The sequence below is a fragment of the Pelodiscus sinensis genome, chromosome 18 (assembly GCF_049634645.1).
Source record: "Pelodiscus sinensis isolate JC-2024 chromosome 18, ASM4963464v1, whole genome shotgun sequence".
Classification (NCBI taxonomy): domain Eukaryota; kingdom Metazoa; phylum Chordata; order Testudines; family Trionychidae; genus Pelodiscus; species Pelodiscus sinensis.
In genome coordinates, this window is record NC_134728.1 from 2,335,093 (window position 1) to 2,353,536 (window position 18,444).

At 55.6% G+C, this 18,444-nt stretch overlaps 1 protein-coding gene across 1 annotated transcript in view; it reads right to left on the reverse strand.

Annotated features, from left to right (window-relative positions):
- The window catches only part of ANGPT4 (angiopoietin 4), a 45,356-nt gene extending 27,173 nt beyond the window's left edge, over positions 1–18,183 (reverse strand). Inside the window, exon 1 of the mRNA XM_075900894.1 lies at positions 17,376–18,183. Within this exon, the coding sequence (XP_075757009.1) occupies positions 17,376–17,690 (315 nt within the window). The 5' untranslated portion in view covers positions 17,691–18,183. The remainder of the gene's footprint in view (positions 1–17,375) is intronic.
- Positions 18,184–18,444: the final 261 nt, after the last annotated feature.

The window sequence follows — 18,444 nt, forward strand, 5'->3', positions numbered from 1 at the left end:
ACAGAGTGACACTGTTGCAAAAAAAAGCACACGTGATTCTGGGCTCCATGAACAGGAGTGTTGTGAGCCAGACACGAGGAGTCATTCTTCCGCTCTACTCTGCGCTGGTCAGGCCTCAGTTGGAGTGTTGTGTCCAGTTCTGGGCACCACGTTTCAAGAAAGATGTGGAGAAATTGGAGAGGGTCCAGAGAAGGGCTGTCTAGTAAGACGAAGGCCTAAAACATAAGCCTGTGCAGCACTGGCCTGTAGCTAACAATGGACAAAACATGGCTAAGAAACGAAAGCTACGCTGTGAGCCAGAGGCAGGCCCCTGCTCGCAGAACTTGGCACGAACAGGGCGGAGAGTGATAAACGCTAATCGGTAATAGACCCAGGTGCAGAGCAGTCATTGGCACAGGTCATAAGTGGAAAGCACATGGTACCAGCCGCTCATTCAAAAAGACCTTGGTGCCCACTCCCCACAGATACAGACTCAGGTTCAGGAAAGGGTCTAAAATGACGGCAGGATGGATAGCGATGATCTAATCAAACCACGAGGCACAGGATGATGGGTGGTATTTAAGCAGTGTCAGAGGGTGGTAACCTGACAATGTCAGCAGTGACGTGCAACTTGTTAGTACCTGTATATAAGGTGGTGTCTTGGGGGCACAGTCTTTGGATGACCTAGGGGGCAGTGGAAATTCCCCGCTGATTGAGTGAGTCCATTGTTACGGGTACACGTGCGTCGTGGTTCGGTAGAGTCTACCGACAACAATGACTGGACTGCGCTTAATAAACCTGGCCGGGCCCCTTCAATCCGTATCTGATTTGTGGTCTTCGGGGGCTCTCTCGGGGTCTGCTGGGGAGACCAAGTGCACAAGACGGCAGAGCTCACCCCACTGAGCACACGCACAAGCAGCCTTTGGTTACCCTCATCCACGGAGCCAGAGTCCTGGAAGGCCACCGCGGCAGGAAATCCCGACCCCTCCTGACTAGCTGCAGGTTGTTTCTAGTTCAGGTCTGGAAATGGCCAAAAGCTGGGTGGGAAGCCAAGGTCTCCGGTCCCTGTCTATCAGCTGGAAAGGTGGGGAGATTAGCTCACCGGGGCATCTGAACTCAGCTCTCCTGGGTCAGGGTTACCCCATGGGGCAGGCGAGGGACCAGGCCCTACACTGGGCTTGGTGGTGTAAGCGGGGGAATGGTCCCGCTATTGTGGGGAACTTTCCTGGCTTCTATACCACCCCGGTGAAATGGACCAGCGAAAGGATCTGAGTCCCCGCTCCCACTTCCTTTACTCCACGGCTTCCTGATCCTGAGGGCTCCCCCTCAACTCTCCTGAGTAGCAGAGCCCTCGAAACCCCAACAAGGCTGGGCCCAGGTTTCCTGGGGCTTAATCCCCGACCCTGTAGTCACTAGGGGCAGGAGTTAGGGTGTCCCCACTCCGAGGTGCTCTCTTTACACTGCAGGCCTTCTTGGCCCAGTGGTCACTTCATAAGGTTCAAAGCAAATACAATTTATTATACATCAACTGATTAAAGAGAAAAGAATAAGAAACAATGAGAATGGTTAAATGAGAACACACAGCCCTGCTCTGTAGCACAGGGACATCAAAACAGCAGCCTGCAGAGTATAAGGACAGTCCACAGTCTCTTCCTTACAGGCCCCTTAGAGGCCCTGGATGTGCTGCAGGGGGGCTGCAGGCTGGACACGCTTGCTCTGGCAGTGACCACACAGCCTCAAGTTCTAAGTGGCCCGACCCCTCTCCCAGTCCAGAGCCTCTCCCCACACTTTGCAGGTCTCAGCTGCTCACCACATCCAGCTGCAGGCTGTGCTGCTTGGCCAGTCTCCAGCTCCTTGCATTACTTCTCTGTTCCTTTTGGCTCTCTGAGCACTGCCAGTCTGCTGCTCAACACAGGGTCTGCGCTCCTTGAGCTGTGTGTGTCTGGCTCTGCTGCTGCAAAACTGTCTCCACACAGCTTGCACTCCTTGGGCTGTCTGTGTCTGGCTCTGTTGCTGCAGGACTTCTTCTGCACACAGCTTGCACTGCTCTTAGCTGTCTCTCAGCTCTCACCTTGCTCAGAGAGACCCTGAACATCCCAGCTCACAGGGAGGACGGGGCCTGGCCTCTTGCTTTTCTCACTGGCCTGTCCAACTTGTCAATCAGGCTGAGCTGGAGTGTTGGCTGCTTTCTATTGTCTCTGGGGTCTGTCAGTCTCATGGACCCTTCCCCTTTTGATACTGGGAGCTGGCAAACCAAAAATCTCCCACAGAGTTCTAGTAAGGGGCTAACAGTCCCCTTACAGTGGGATGGCCAGGAGGCCACTCGGCACTTGTTTTCACAGGCTGAAACAGGGCTGGCAGCTACACCAGCTCTCTGGTTCTTTTCAGCTGAAATTCATTGCAGGGGTGTTGGAATCCTGGGACTGGAGAAGTTTGTGGGCACAAGCAAAGGCTCTTTATGTTTTGCAAGGCCACTGAAAGCCCCGAGCGATGTTAGCTAAGGCCATTGGGACGCCACGTTGGACCACTACTTCTGGAACGGCTTCTCCAGCCTGCACTGGGCTAAGGAGTGGGGAGGGGGAAAAGTTTCTTGCAGCCAGGAAGCAAAGAGAAGCAGGAGACTTGTGTCTGGGAAACATGTAATGAAGCCGGATGCTGTCCGGAGAGATTCCCTTCCAACCACGTCGTTAATCTTGTTGCTTCACAGGGCAAGGGATGTTTTTTTGGGGTTTAAATAAACAGCGTTCTTAGCGGAAGGCCAACAAGTCCCCCTGGGAAAAGCCAGCGGCGCAGAAAGCAGGGTCGATTTCAGAAGGGGAAGCTGGGGAGATGCTTGCCCTCTTCCCTGTGAGATGTGGGGAGAGACGGCAGCACCCGGCCGGGCTGCCCTCGGTTTCAGGAATCTGGGGAACCCTTGCGCAGCTGGAAACATCACTGCGGGGGGGACCGGAGATGGGTGTAATCGCCACTCCAGGGATGCCTGTCACCGGCTCACGTGCTGGGCCTGAGGATGTCTGGCTCCTTGCTCGAATCCGGCACCCATGGGAGCAACCCGTTAGGCCAGGCTGGGACGTAACTCCAGCTTCTTCCATGCTAGCTCAGCTGCAGCTTTTCCCAGACTAAGCCATCGCCAGCCAAGCCGAAACATTGCTGGCTGCACCCTTGGCCGTGCGGCGTGTCAGGAGCTGCACGTCCCGATGCATTCCGCGGCTCATGCCGGAGGGCAGCAGACAGCAGGATTTGGAGGATGCCGAGTGAATTCCCTCCCTGCCTTTGGAAGCAGTTGGAGCATACTGGGGGGAGGAGGGAATGTAAGCTCAGGATTTGACGCTGGATTCCTGACCCCCATTGGGAGGGGCTGGGCCCCTTAGCTCAGCCCTGAGGTCTCCTGGGGAGACGGTGCTGAGGAAGTGCCTCTCGGGCAGCTCAGGACTCGCTGCCCCGTCTGTCAGTGAGGTTAACTCAGCTCTTACAAGCCCAGACCTGGGACTGCCCCCCCCCCCCCACGTTTCCCCCAGGAGCCAAATGACTGTGGCAGAAAAACGAGCGGAGGAACGGAGCTGGCGTTGCACGCAGGCGGCCAGGGCCAGCCTTAGGTCCAGGTAAACTGGGCCCGTGCCGAGGGTGCCATAGGCAGAGGGTGAGAGCCAACGGGGCCTGGGTGATGCTGGGCAAAGAGGATGGAGGTACTGGGTGGGGGGCAGTGTGGAAGTGCACACTGAATGGGGATGAAGGGGGCGCTGTGCAGAGACTGGGGCAAAGGGGGGTCAGGATGGGGTGCAGGAATTGGGCAGCCCAGGGCGCAGAGGCACCAAAACACAAGTTTGCCCAGGGTGCCATTTTCCCCACAGCCGGCCCTGTAGGTGGCTCTCCCCCACGGTGTCCTTCCTTCCTGCAAGAGACGGCGCCCCTGCCCGGGAGCCCCATGGGCCCTTTCCTGAGCGGATCAGCTGCCTCCCCGCACAGGCGTGCTCGCTGATTTCCAGCAGCCTGGGGAGAAGCCCAGGAGAACGCAAAAGCGCATTTATCAGCTCCTCCCTGGAGACGCTGCGTGCGTGAGCCAAAACGATCCACTGCGCTTTGCCTGCCCAGCAGGCCCTGTTCAGGGGAGGAAGAAATTCTCACCACACTTGGATCTGATGAGCAGGAGAGACCCGAATCCCCTTCCATGCTGCAGGCCAGCGCCATGGCTGCGGCGCCGTGGAGAAGCAAGGCCGTGGCACAGGCGTGGTTCCGAGGCAGGGGTTCCCTGTGAGCTTGGTGCTTGTGCAGCAGCTCAGGACAGATTCAAACGCCACCCAGCTTACGAGCAGAGTGCCCACAGCTCGGTTTGGGTTTCTATTGGTGGTGCACATGCCTCGGTGCATATAAAAATGTATTCCGCACGCAGGCGGAAGAGAGTAGAGGGAACATAGCTTGGGAGTGGGGTTTGATTCAAAAGAGAGAACCAGGGGGCGGTAAATCCAGAGAGCATTTTGCACCCTACTTTCAGGCAGTTCGGATAGAAATTGTATCTCAGCGTTGGGACGGCTCAGAACGAGGTATGGACTCAGTACATTGCAAGGCAGTCAAAGGTCAACAGGCAGGGGACACCCCAATTCGAGCTTTGTTTATCAGCCAGCATATTTCTGGGTCCCCTTAGTTTCCCAGGACTCTTCTCCCAACACAGATGGGCCAAAGTCAAGGTGATGTTTAACTAGAGACGACTCGGCCCGTTATCCTCCGAAGGCAGATGAGCGAGCTGCTGGTTTTTGTGTAGTCCCCTTACTAAAGTAAAAGTGCCTCTTCTTATTTTCTGGGAAGACCCTGTGTGCCACAATCTAGCCCCACAGACTACAATTCCCATGAGCCCCGGGGGAAACCAGGAAGGAAGGGTCTTTTATGTTGGAGATCTGGAGTCTCTCCACGTCTGTGGACTCTTCCCTCTGTTTTGGGAGCAGAAAGGGAGCCAGGCTGCTGTGGAGGAGTTTGATCCAGTTCAGGAGCTTTTATGTTGCCGTTACAAACTGGGACAGCGAATCTTTGGAACTGGGATCTAGCTGGCTGTTTCTAATTGCCGTAGCGGGGAGGCCTTGTACTTGTGGCTAGAAGCTACTTTGCATCCAGCACACAGGAGACACTGAGTAACTGGGCATCTTTGGGAACATGCTGCCTGGGACAGACCTCAGAGATCCAGACTAACTGAGGGTTCAAAGAGAACCAGTGAACCAGAGCTGCTGCATAGCTGGGACCCACATACACACTCCCTACAGAAAATCTCCATTACAGCTGCCGGTCTTGAAGCGCGCCAACGCAAGCAAGAGTCTGGGACTCTGAGTCCAGAGGTGTGCACACTCTGGGGTGGGATCAATATTGGCAGGGCAAATGGCAGCTAGATACGTTCCTTTTACTTCCGTGTACTTCGTTCATTGATGTTATTCACTGATGATATGTTACATGCTGGTTTTTTAAGTTAAGTAAAGGTTGTTCATTCTAATGCAATCTATTAGATGTATGTTATTTGTGATTTGTAATTGTTGTTCTGGAGCTAGATCCAGTTTATTGCTGGACTAAGTTATTCCTGGAGGTTCCCAAGGCTCACCAGTAAGTGAGTACAGGGCCAGCCAGGTGGAGGCACCACCATTATACATTCTTTATGAGCAAGCGACTGCAGCAAGGGGGTGGATAGGTTTTCCCCAACTAAACAACATCACCACTGGGGTACTCAGGATCTCCTTTTATGTCAAGACCATCAGGCACCCAGACACACCTGTGAGTGTGACCTGTTCCCGAGTAACCCGGGGAAGAAAAAGGGGGTTACATTTGTCTTGCAAACCAAGACTGTGATGTTCCCCTGGGGGACATTCTTTGTAAGAGATGGGGCTTGTCCCAGTGTCCTTTCCTAAAAGGCCCTCTTTCTGCGCTGCGGTGCTGTGTGCTGGCAATCTCCACCCCAGAGCAGGTCGCATCGCTCATAGGCATCTATGTCAAAAGGCTAAGGAAGTATCAAACATGTTAGGCTGCCAGGTCCCGACTTAGGCACCTCAGTGGACGCCCTGGTTGTCAAAAGTGCTGAACAGCCAGTGGCTCCGCCAGGCCCTGCACTTGTGAAAATTACGCCCCAGGAGGATGGAGGAGCCTGACTTCTAACACTTCCTTTTGAAAATCTCGAGGGGCACGCTCCCGTGACTCGGCTGAGATCTGCACGGCTGCCTGGCGGATTTAGTGACACACAGCCCCTCTCTGTCAATGGCTAAAACTCCTAGTGAGCTTTGAAACTCTCACCCTGGATCCCTCCGTGCGCCTGTTGCACGTGGGCGTGCGGTCAGGAAACTGCACCTCCTTTCCCCCCCGCTTGGGCGTGGTTGTGTGTGCAAGCCCCCGGCTGGTGCCTGCCGGTACGCGTGTGCACCTTGGGTAACGGGCCTGTGTTTTGTACTTGCAAGGGCGAGCCTCGAACTTTGGGGAGTCTACACTTAATCCGCCACGCTCTGAATGCCCACGTGGGTGGTGGGCGTTTTGCTCTTTACTCAACACCACAAAGCAGAGGGGCTGTGTAAGCAGAGGGGCCGCACGCCGGCTCAAAGAACCCAGCTATTTCTATCCACTGGAAAACCACGGACTAAATAAAAGGGCCCTTTCCCCCACTACAGGCACTGGGTCTCAGGGTTGGCGCACACTCTGCGGGCGCAGAACGCCAGGACCTGAGAACTGAGCCGTCCTGCCAACAGCTGAGCGCTGGGCTCTAGTGAGGGGCATCCGAGCCAAAGCACAGCGTGAACTGTCTGGCTAACTGGCAGCGGCAGAGCGTGTTTTGTTTTCAATTCGTCCCTAACCTCTGGTGCCCCTTCCACCCCAGCTTGTTTATTCAGGCCTCCAATCCAATCCAAACAGGTCAACTGGAGGAGGGGGGGGACCCCGTCCCTTTCCAGGAATGGCAGTGGGATGAGGTTATGGGCACTGACCTTTGGCGTTCTCCCCCAGGCCTGCCAACCTCGGGGGTCTTTGGGAAAGGAGATCGGGGTTTGAAAGCCACGTTCCCTCGTGGTCCCTGTGCAGCCCTGGGCTGCATTTGCCACGGGCTCTGGGAGATCAAGGCTAATTGCAGCTCTGCCCCCTCTGTTAGTAGCAGTTCTTGGCAATATCCCAGCAGCTGGAGACCCCGGCGGCGCTGGAGGCTGGCTGTGCTAGACCCCAGGCATCTCCTGCCCCAGAGACAGACCATGTCTTGAACAAAATACAGGACTATGCAGCACTTTAAAGACTAACAAGATGGTTTATTAGGTGATGAGCTTTCGTGGGCCAGACCCACTTCCTCAGATCAAATAGTGGAAGAAAATTGGCACGACCATAGATACCAAAGGATACAATCAAACAAATGAACACATATGAAAAGGACAAATCGAATTTCAGAACAGAGGAGGGCTGGGGGGGAGGTAAATGTCTGTGAGCTAATGATATTAGAGGTGATAATTGGGGAAGCTATCTTTGTAATGGGTAAGATAATTAATGTCTTTGTTTAGACCTAGGTGTAAAGGGTCGAATTTAAGCATGAATGACAGTTCAGAGGATTCTCTTTTAAGTCTGGTGTTCTGTTCTGAAATTTGATTTGTCCTTTTCGTATGTGTTCATTTTTTTGATTGTATCCTTTGGTATCTATGGTTGTGCCAATTTTCTTCCACTGTTTGATCTGAGGAAGTGGGTCTGGCCCACGAAAGCTCATCATCTAATAAACCATCTTGTTAGTCTTTAAAGTGCTACATCGTCCTGTTTTTTGTTTCAGCTACACCAGACTAACACAGCTCCATTTCTATCACTAGACCACGTCTTGGCTTCCCATGGGGTCCTCATGTACAGAGATGCCAACTATAAAAAATCGGCAGGGAATAGGGGAAGTGCTGAGGCTCTGATACCTAGTTAGCCACCTCCATTGTTCAAAGAGATCGTCAGCTCCCAGGCACCCAATATTGGACCATTTTGGCTCCGATGGTTTCTCAGGGACAGCAGGACACCTCTCCGTGCAGAAGGATCACCATCCCCGGACCCTTCTGCATCTGTTTCCAGAATTCCGAATCGATTGCACCAGGGAGAAATTCTGACCCAACAGCCCCACATGTACCACGCCTGAATCCAAGTCCAACATCCACATGCTCACTAGTGCTGGGAAATATCAGGTCCGGGTCCAAACGTTTAGTTCAAGCAAAGGCTAAACAAAGGACTCGTTCCTATTCCTTTCCGACCAAGCACTCGTATTTTCTCTGTCCCAGGCTCTTAGAATCCATCTCGTAGTTTGGTCTGGGCTGGCTGCTTGCCCAGGGGATGTCTTCCAGGAAAATAAATGCACTACATCTTGGAAGGATGCTCCCCAGCTCCCATGCAGACAGAGATCACATGGGGCGCGATGCTTTCCGAGGAACATCGGGTTTTTTTGTCCAGAAAAATTATTAATAAGCTTTCCAACCCTCTAGAACGAAGGGCCCTGGTTGCTGTTTTAGTTGGCTCATTTTAACGGGGGGTGGAGTGGGCAGGTTGGCTCTCGTTTCAAGAGGAGGAAAACAAGTGAATTTTGTGAACGGATTTAAGGTGTTAGAAGATCAAAGCTCGGGGAGTGTTGCCCGGAAGCAGAAATTTCCCTCTGGCTGCAGCCTGGCAAAGGCCAATGCAGAGGATGTGCAGGTATTTTTACCGAGCCTCATTCGAGCCCAGGTAGTCATTTCCGATTTGGCTGGAGAAAGGCTCAGGAGCCCTTCTCTGAGTAGGGACTTGGAGGTGGCCTGTCCCCTCTGTCTTCCCTCACCGGAAGAATCCGCACCTTGTTTGCTGGTCAGGATTTACAGCTGTTTACGGACTCCCACTCCCACGCCGGGGCCAAGAAGGGACGGAGCCGTTCTCGGGCCTGACGCAGGCAGCTGCTTGCGTTGCTGACGGATGTGGGCCCAGACGGCACTTGGGAGAAACCTCTGAGAGGAAAAGGCTCTTCCTCGCCGGGCTGCTCTTTCCTGCCTCCCACTTTCGGGTCTCTCGGGGGCCCGCGCGGCAAAATTTGGACCCACACGCGGCTCTCCGAGCCCTCCCCCGCTGCCTGGCATGGAGCTTTTGCTTTGATGCCCCGAGAGGAACCAGGCTTCAGGCTCAGAGGTGGCTGGATCCGAGTTTGCATCCCCCCAGCCAGAGTCTGAGGGAGTCCAGAGTTGGGGGGCTGGTGCAGGCCCTTCCCTTGCAGGAATGTGGGGATGGGGGGGGGTTAATTTACTCTCTGGGGTCACAGTTCCTATCTCACCCTCCTCCTCTCATTTGCTTCTGCCCTCCATAAGTTTCTGCACCATGTGTGTGTGTGCACGTGGGTGTGTGGGTGCATGTGTGTGTGCGTGCATATGTGCGTGCAAATGCATGTGTGTGTGTGCGTGGGTAGGTGGGTGCATGGATGTGTGTGTGCATGTGTGTGTGCGTGGGTGAAGGCATCTGTGCGTGTGTGCATGTGTGTTCGTGGGCGTGTGTATTTGTGTGTTTGTGTGTGTGCGTGCATGTGTGTTTGTGTGCATGGGTGCGTGCATTTATGTGTTTGTGTGCGTGTGTTTATGTGTGTGTGTGTGTGTTTATGTGCGTGGGTGCATGCATTTGTGTTTGTGTGCGTGCATGTATGTGTGTGTGGGGGGGGAGGGGGCACAGGGCTCCGAAAGGGCCTGCTTGTTTCCATGCCCCGTCTGATGCCGGGCTGGGCTTTGCAGGTGGAGTGTAGCCCCCTGTCCCTTCCAAAGCTCATAGGTGGGTTAGTGCGGGGCACACACAGCCGCAGGGCCCAAGGCCTGGGAACCGCAGGGTGTGTGTGTGACTCTGCTAGCTGGGCAGAGGCTTCATCCCTGCTGCTGAAATTGCCTCAGTGACATAAGAGCAGCCGCCCTGGGTCAGACTATTGGTCCATACAGCCCTGTAGCCTGTCTCTGAGTGCGGCTGGTCTCAGCTGCTCCGGAGGGACTGAACAGAACAGGGCAGGTACGGAGCGATCCATCCCCTATCGTCCAGTTCCAGCTCCTGGCAGTCAGAGGTTGAGGACTCCCAGAGCAGGGGGCTGCATCCCTGAGCTTCTCGGCTAGTAGCCTTTGATGGACTTGTCCTCTATGAATGTATTCAATTCTTCTGGAACCCAGTTAACATTTGGCCTTCACAACATCCTCTAGCAGGGAGTTCCACAGGTTGTCTGTGGATTGCAGGAAGAAATACTGCCCTGTGTTTGTTTAAAATGTGCTGCCTGGTAATTTCGTTGGGGGATCCCATGTTCTTGTGTTACGTGAAGGGTAAATAGTACTGGCCCAGTCACTTTCCTCACACCAATCATGATTTTATAGGCCTCTCTCTTATCCCCCTTAGTCGTCCTTCTCTGAACAGTTCCAATCTTTTTAAGAGGGATGTGAATGGTTAACCAGTTAACAGGTAAGCATCACCCAGTAAGGTTAACCAGCAGGGACTGAAGCAGCCCCCCTCCCACCACAGGCAGAGGGGTTGCTCCAGCCCTGTGGGGCTGGGCAGGGGCCGTTCCAGCCTGGCTGGAGTAGCCCTTGTCTGTGGTGGGCCCGGCCCGGCGCACCACTAGCAGAGGTGTGCTAGCCTGGCCAGAGCAGCCCCACCCACGGCGGAGCGGGGGGGGGGGGGGAGGAGCTACTCCAGCCCGCCCACCCCCGTTTAACCAGTTAACTAATGAAATGGGAGTCGACATCCCTCCTTTTCCATCTTTCCCTGTGCGGAAGCTGTTCCATGCCCCAAATCGTCTTAGTTGCCCTTTTCGGTACCTTTCCCAATTCTAACAGATCTTTCTTGAGATGAGGTGACCCCAGCGGGGCGGAGTTTTCAGGCTGTGAGCATGGCGCTGTGATAGCTTCCATCCTCTTCTCTCGCTCCGTCCTAGGGATTCCCAACAGCCTCTTGGCATTTGACTCTTGCGGCACGTTCAGAGAATCCCAGAATCCTAGAACACTAGAACTGGCAGGGACCTCCAGAGGCCATCGAGTCCAGCCCCCTGCCCTCGTGGCAGGACCCACTACCCTCTAGACCAGCGGTTCCCAGCCTTTTCCAGAGGGGGACCCATTTTGACAATTCAGGAACACTGGGTGACCCAAGGCAATTCAAAAACCGGGGGGAGGAGCGGGGGCAGAGCCACCCGGGGAGGCACGTGGCGACCCTTTTGAAATAGAATGGTGACCCATATTTGGGTCCTGACCCATAGGTTGGGAAACCCTGAGCTAACCTGCTCTTAAATATCTCCAGTGATGGAGATTCCACAACCTCCCAGGCAACTTATTCCCGTGTTTAACCACCCTGTGTGACGTAGTGGGGGTACCTGGCTGGTTTCTATGCTGCTGGCTCTGGGGTAACCCCCACTGGCTGCCGTGGGTACCACGACCCAGCAAAACAGGATTCATAGACTCATAGACTTTAAGGTCAGAAGGGACCATTATGATCATCTAGTCTGACCCCCTGCACAGTGCAGGCCACAGAATCTCGCCCACCCCTCTTAGAATAATCCTCTCACCTATGTCTCAGATATGGAAGCCTTCAAATACTTTGAAGGCCCCAACATGCAGAGAGTCCTTCAGCTGTGATCTGTGCCCAATGCTACAGAGGAAGGCGAAAAACCTCCAGGGCCTCTGCCAATCTACCCTAGAGGAAAATTCCTTCCTGACCCCAAATATGGCGATCAGCTAAACCCTGAGCATGTGGGCAAGACTCACCAGCCAGACACCCAGAAAGTTCCCTATAGCAACTCCTATCATCCCTCCATTGACCTATTTCCAACTGATAATGAATGGTCAATTAGTTACCAAGATCATGTTATTTCATCCAACCATCCCCTTATCATAGAATCATAGAACTGGAAGAGACCTCAGAAGGTCGTCAAGTCCAGCCCCCCGCTCTAGGCAGGACCAATCCCAACTAAATCAACCCGGCCAGGGCTTTGTCAAGCCGAGACTTAAACACCTCTAGGGATGGAGACTCCACTGCTTCCCTAGGTAACCCATTCCAATGCTTCACCACCCTCCTAGTAAAAAAGTTTTTCCTAATATCCAATCTGGACCGCTCCCCCCACAACTTGAGACCATTGCTCCTTGTTCTGCCATCTGTCATAGGATGAGTCACTATGCAAACGAGTATGGCCAGACACCCCCCATGGAGAGGAACAAAGGAAGGGGGATGCTGCCCTGACTGGGGGGCAGGGCTGGAAGAGAGTTGGTTAGTTGCTGTCTGGAAGCATGGAGGAGACAGCCTAGGGAGAGGGGCTGGAGTTTAGGGGCCCAGTCTCCCCCATCTCAAGGGGGCCTGAGGCATCCTAGCCCAACTCTGTGACCAGATTCCATCTGTGCTGTGCTGTATCCTGGAGAGGCAATAAACGTCCTCTATTCCACCGGCTGGTGCAGTCTGTTTGTGCCATTTCGGGGTGCAGGAGACGGGGGACCCCCAACGCGCCGTCACACCCTGGCAGTCAGGAAGTTTTTCCTAAGGTCCAACCTAACCCTCCCTGGCTGCAATTTAAGCTCATTGCTTCTTGTCCTGTCCTCAGAGGCCAAGGAGAAGAATTTTTTAGATACTTGAAAACCGCTATTGTGTCCCCTCTCAGTCTACTCCTTTCCAAACTAAACAAGCCCAATTCCTTCAGTCTTCCTTCATAGATCAGCACTGAGGTGATGTTTTCTGAGAACATAAGAACGGCCGTACCGGGTCAGATCGAAGGCCCACCCAGCCTGCATCCTGTCTGCCAACAGTGGCCAATGCCAGGTGTCCCGGAGGGAGTGAAGCGAACAGGTAATGATCAAGCCATCTCTCTCCTGCCATCCATCTCCACCCTCTGACAAACAGAGGCTAGGGACACCATTCCTTACCCAGCCTGGCTAATAGCCATTGATGGACTTAATCTCCATGAATTTATCTAGTTCTCTTTTAAACCCTGTTATAGTCCTAGCCTTCACAACCTCCTCAGGCAAGGAGTTCCACAGGTTGACTATGCGCTGTGCAAAGAAGAACTTCCTTTTATTTGTTTTAAACCTGCTGCCCAGAACGATCAAGGATGTCTCTCTTGAGTGGTTAACACAGTGGTCCCCAGCGCGGTGCCCGTGGGTACCATGGTGCCCGCCGGGGCATTTATGTGTGCCCGTGGAATGACCTGGGCCGGTCCTGCCCCCGGGCGCACGGCACATGCGCGGCCCTGCCCCCAAACGCCCAGCGTATGAGCGGCCCTGCCCCCAGATGCCTGGCAGCCTGGAAAGGTTGGGGACCACTGGGTTAACAGCTCTGATTTTTATCTGCTTAGGTTTAAGTACCCATTCTCCAGATACTCAATGATGCTCTGTTTCCCACCCCCTCCCCTTCCCCTTTCTCTCCCCCCTCCCCTTCCCCTCTCCTATTTATTTCAAGTTTTCATATCCCCAACTCATAACTCCGGTCATCTGAAGAAGGGGGCCGTGCTCACGAAAGCTCATGATACCATCTACATGTTTTGTTAAGCTAGAAAGTGCTACCAGACCATTTGTTGTTTTTTTCTGTAACAGACTAACTCGGCTACCCCCTGAAGCTCATTTACACTCCGTCATGCTGGATGTGTTATTGGGATCGCGTCTTCCCAGTATAGATTACTTTTATTGGCACTGAATTTCATCTGCCATTTTCATCTGCCCTGTCCCCCCCAGTGTAGAGAGATCCCTTTGTCACTCTTTGCAGTCAACTTTGGATTTAATCTTAATTCTCTGTAAATTTGGCCACTTTACGGTTCACTCTTTTTTTCAGCTAATTTATGAACAGGTCGAACAGAACCAGATCCCAGGGCAGAACCCGGGGACACCTCGCTATTTACTTCTCTCCATTGTGGAAAGTGAGTTTTAGTCCTATCCTTTGTTTCCAGTCTTGCTACCATTTACTGATCCAGGAGAGGATCTTGCCTCTTCCCCCAGGTCTGCCTACGAAGAGCCCTTGGTGAGGGACCTGGTCAAACGCCTTCTGAAAGTCCATGTACCCTAGATCCCCTGCATCACCCTTATCCACGTGCTTGTTGACTTCCTAAAGAATTCCAGCGGACTGGGGAGGCGTGATTTCTTTCTACAAACACCCTGTGGACTCTTCCCGCACATACCGGGGTTATCTTTGCGGCCGATAGTTTTGTTCTTTATTATGGTTTCCCAGAAGTGGCCATCAGGGGACCCCTGGCCTGTAATTACCAGGATCAGCACCGATGCCTGTCTCAGCTGCGGGGATTCACCGCTTTGGAGACGCTGCTGGCAGCTCTATCTCAACAAACTGAGCCCTGCCAGAGTCGAGAGAGCTGTGCCTGGCTGACGACTGGGGATGGTGTGACGTAGTGGGGGCTGCTGTAGTGTGTGTGTGTGTGTGTGTGTGTGTGTGTGGTTGTACCTCAGTCTCCCTCCCCTCCTTTGCAGCTCTCTCTGCATGAGGGGGTTGAGGCCAGGCATGACTCACTGGGGAAGTATGTTAGTAGCACCTTCTGGGGACCAGGTGACAAAAAAATTCACTTTGGGTCTGGGAGCAGGACAGTGGAAGAGGCGGAGCTGCCTGGGGCTCAGGGACCAGTTGCTGGGGGGTTTCATTTAGTCTTCATTGGGGGAAGCATGAAGGAAGCAGACTGAGGCAAGTGGGGGGGGGGTTCGAGGACCTGTGAACCCCTTTTCCCCAGGAGGACATAATCTGTCTGCCCTGGCTCCTATGTCAGCATCATATGCTGGGCTGTATCTTTGAGAGCCATTAAACCTTCTACCGGCTTGCAGAGTCACATCTGGCTGCAGATGGGGGTGCAGGGTTGGGGGCTCCCCGTTGCATTGTCAGACGCACAGCAAACAAGCAAGCATCTGGTCCCCCAGTCCGGTCCCAGGTAGCTTTCCTGCCTGACAAGGTGTGTGGATTCCACCGCTTTCCCATATGCTATTCCACGGGTGGCTCCTCCCAGTGGAGCGTCTGAATCAACGTGATGAAACCGCAGCACGCGTGTGGCACGCCCAGGCTAATCCTGGTCCCATGGAGATTAGCACCAGCTTTGCCACCGACTCGAACGGGAGGAAAAGCAAACCTGGGCCAAGCCTCCAAGCTACCCTTATTCATCCCATCTCCTCTTGTGCCTCCTCCAGAGCCCGACACCCCCGCAGCCATGCCGTGCACAGCTGCGCAGTGTCCGTGCCAGCGTGGGAGTCCTGCCCTGGGGACAGAAGAATCCTAAGAGCGGCTACAGGCTGGGGATCGACTGGCTAAGCAGCAGTTCGGCAGAACAGGACCTGGGTAAGGAGGACAGTGGGTGAGAAGCAGGAGATGAGTCAACAGGGCGCCCTTGTAGCCAACAGATCTACAAGAAGTGATTTCCAACAGATCTAGAGAAGTGATTATTCCCCTTTATTTGGCTCTGGTGAGGCCACATCTGGAGTATCGTGTCCAGTTCCCCCCCCACTCCAGTACAGAAAGGATGTGGACGCATTGGAGAGGGTCCAGCGGAGGCAACCAAAATGATTTGGGGGCTGGAGCTCATGACCTACGAGGAGAGGCTGAGGGATTTGGGCTTGTTTAGTCTGCAGGAGAGCAGAGTGAGGGGGGATTTGAGAGCAGCCTTGAACTGCCTGAACGGGGGTTCCAAAGAGGCTGGCGAGAGGCTGTTCTCAGTGGGGGCAGAACAAGGAGCAATGGGCTCAAGTTGCAGTGGGGGGGGTCTAGGTTGGAGATTAGGAAAAACGATTTCCCTAGGCAGGTGGGGAAGCGCTGGGCTGGGTTCCCTAAGGAGGGGGTGGAATCTCCATCCCTAGAGGTGTTTACGTCCTGGCTTGACGAAGTCCTGGCTGGGCTGATTTCACTGGGCTTGGTCCTGCTTTGGGCGGGGGGCCGGACTGGATGCCCCCGGGGGGCTCTGCCGGCCCTGGGGTTCTACGATTCCCATCCTGCCTGTCTTCAGTCACGCTGCTCCTCCCCCCCCCGAGCCTGTTTGCACCTTGGAACGCGCTCACAGTTCACCCCCCAGTGACTGTGCGGACTAGCGGGTGTGGGGATCTCCCCAGGCCGGGTGGCAGCGGGACGAGGAGGAGGAGACCTGAGCTGGGAACAGGAGCCCTCCCTCCCCTGGAAGCAAAACTGGAGCGATCGCTCCTCTGAGCGGAGAGTAAGCGGGTAGAGGAAAAAAATTTCATTCTGCCCAGTTCTGACCCCGTTCCAACCCTGGGGGGCTCTGGAGACCCAGAACCAGCGCCAGCCTCTGCAGGGTCTAGATCCACTCGGCTCCAGACCCGGGTTCCGGATGGGTCGATGTCTTTCCCTAGCTAGACTAGAGGTGGGCAGGAGGGACTGTCAAGCACGGCTCTTAGGCTGGGTTTTGCGATGCCTCGTGGCCGCGTGAGCGGGAATTCGGTGCCCACCTCGACCCCGCAGGCTGTGACAATCGCAGCTTTATGGGCTGCCTGTATGGGTTGTTCCCGCACGGAGCACAGGGCGCGCCCCGCCGCACGCAGCGGCAACCGCTCTCGCAAAACCCTGCATCGGAGAAACGGGACGTTCCGGAGGCCTGGCCCTGCCCCCTGGCGCGCTCTGCCCAAATAACCCCAACTAACCAGATGGGCTCAGGGCCAGCGCCCACACGGAGTCACTCGGAGAGCCGGGGGGGGGGGGGTGACGAACGCCAGGCAAGGCCCCACGCGACTGAAATCAGGTGAGGTGACAGCACCGGTGCCCAGCAAGATGAAACATGAAACAAGTCCTAAAGGCCGGCTGGAGCCACGGGGGCTCCACGCTGCTCGGTGTCCCCCCAGGAGCCCTCCCTACACTCAGTGGAGCTGCGCAAACGGTGTCTCTTATTTCGAAAGGGCTTATTGCCCATTTTGGCCTAATTTCCTCTCCCCGGCGCCTAATTTCGAAATAATCCGCAACACCGAAACGTCCCTGCCTCCTTGGGTGATGAGATGTACAGGGACGTCGGAACAGCGGGCCTGAAATAACGGGCTTGCTGCAAAGACGCGGGATGGCTATTTCGGGAGACGCCGGTCCCCCGAAATAGCGTTGCCGTGTAGAACAGCGGTTCCCAAAGCTTTTGGCATCACGCCCCCCTTTTTGATTTTTGAGAAACCCTCATGCCCACCCCCCAAAAATAGCAGCAAAACTTGGGGTCGACTTGGGGGGGTGAGTGGCTGGGTCGCCTTGCACCCCCCCTGGAATTTCTTCATGCCCCACAGGAGGGCACGCCCCACAGTATGGGAACCTATGGCGTAGACGGCGCCTAAAGGTCTTAGACGTTGACACCAGACTGTTGCCCATCCAGGTGTCCTGGGCAGGTAGGAACTCCGGCCTATCCTCCCTCCATTCTCCCCCCTCTCCGTGCCCGTCACAGAGTGCCTGGTGGCCATCGGGGAAGGGTGGCGGCCCTCCCACCCCCATGCCGGCGCACCCCTTACCTTCAGCAGCCACTGGGTGTTGTTCTCCATGACCCTCTCCAGCTGCTGCACGCGCTGTGCCGACCAGTGGTGGGTCGGCAGCGTGGCGGCGGGCGAGTCCCCCTGCAGCGTGTTGGCGCCGAGAGGGGCCCGCGGCGCCGGGCAGGGCTGCGGCTCAACCTCGGGCAGGACGAAGGTGTAACTGCAATGCCCCTGCTGGACCCGGTGGTGTCTCCTCCGGCCTCCCCCAGCCGGCGCCCTGCGCTGGCTGCCGTCCGTCCAGAAAGCCACCGTCATGCAGGCAAAGGCCGCCAGCTGGAGACTCACCCCCTGCATGGTGCGCCGCCGGCAGCAGCCGCTCCGCACGCCTCCCCCGGGCAGGGGCGAGCCAGGCTAACGCCAGGCCCTGCGCTGGCTGCTCTTCGCCGAAAGAGGCCGAGGGGCCGGGGACATGGCTCTCAGGCAGCCGTTTTCCAGCCGCTGTTTGCACAGAGCCGGTTGGTGGGCTCTTTAAAGGACGCAGCTTTGGCACGTCCTCCGTCCTCTCCCCTCCACGCGGTGCCCACCCCCCCCCGGCTCTTTTATCCCCGGCCTGCCTCCGTCCCGGCCCTCTTGCTGTTTTGAAATGGGTTTAAAAACAAAACGTCCGGCCTTTTTGCTTTCCTAGCCCACGGCCGGGAGCTCATGTTTCACACGTGATCACGAATGGTCACCCACTCGCACCCCCGCCTGCCTCCCCCCGCGCCCAGCCCGCTTCCCCCTCCGCCTGGACCCTGGCGCTCGGCCTGCACCTCCTCCCAGGGACCCCAGCGCAAACTGGGAAGAGAAACGCTCCGGTTCTGCCCGCAAAGCCGAGGGCTCCGCTCCGCTCCAGCTGAACACTCCCCACTCCCCCCCTGGCCCCGGCCCAGCCCCATTTCCCAGTCAGTCCCGCCCCGATCCGCCCGCGCCGTGACCCTGCCGGGGGGCAGGGATGTGACAGGGAGGCAAAGCGAATTCCCTGCCCGTTTCTGTTTCGACGGGGCGAGGCGGCTGGGGCCTGTAGCTCCCTGGATCCGCTGCAAGGGAGGCCCGCGGGGAATCCAACCCA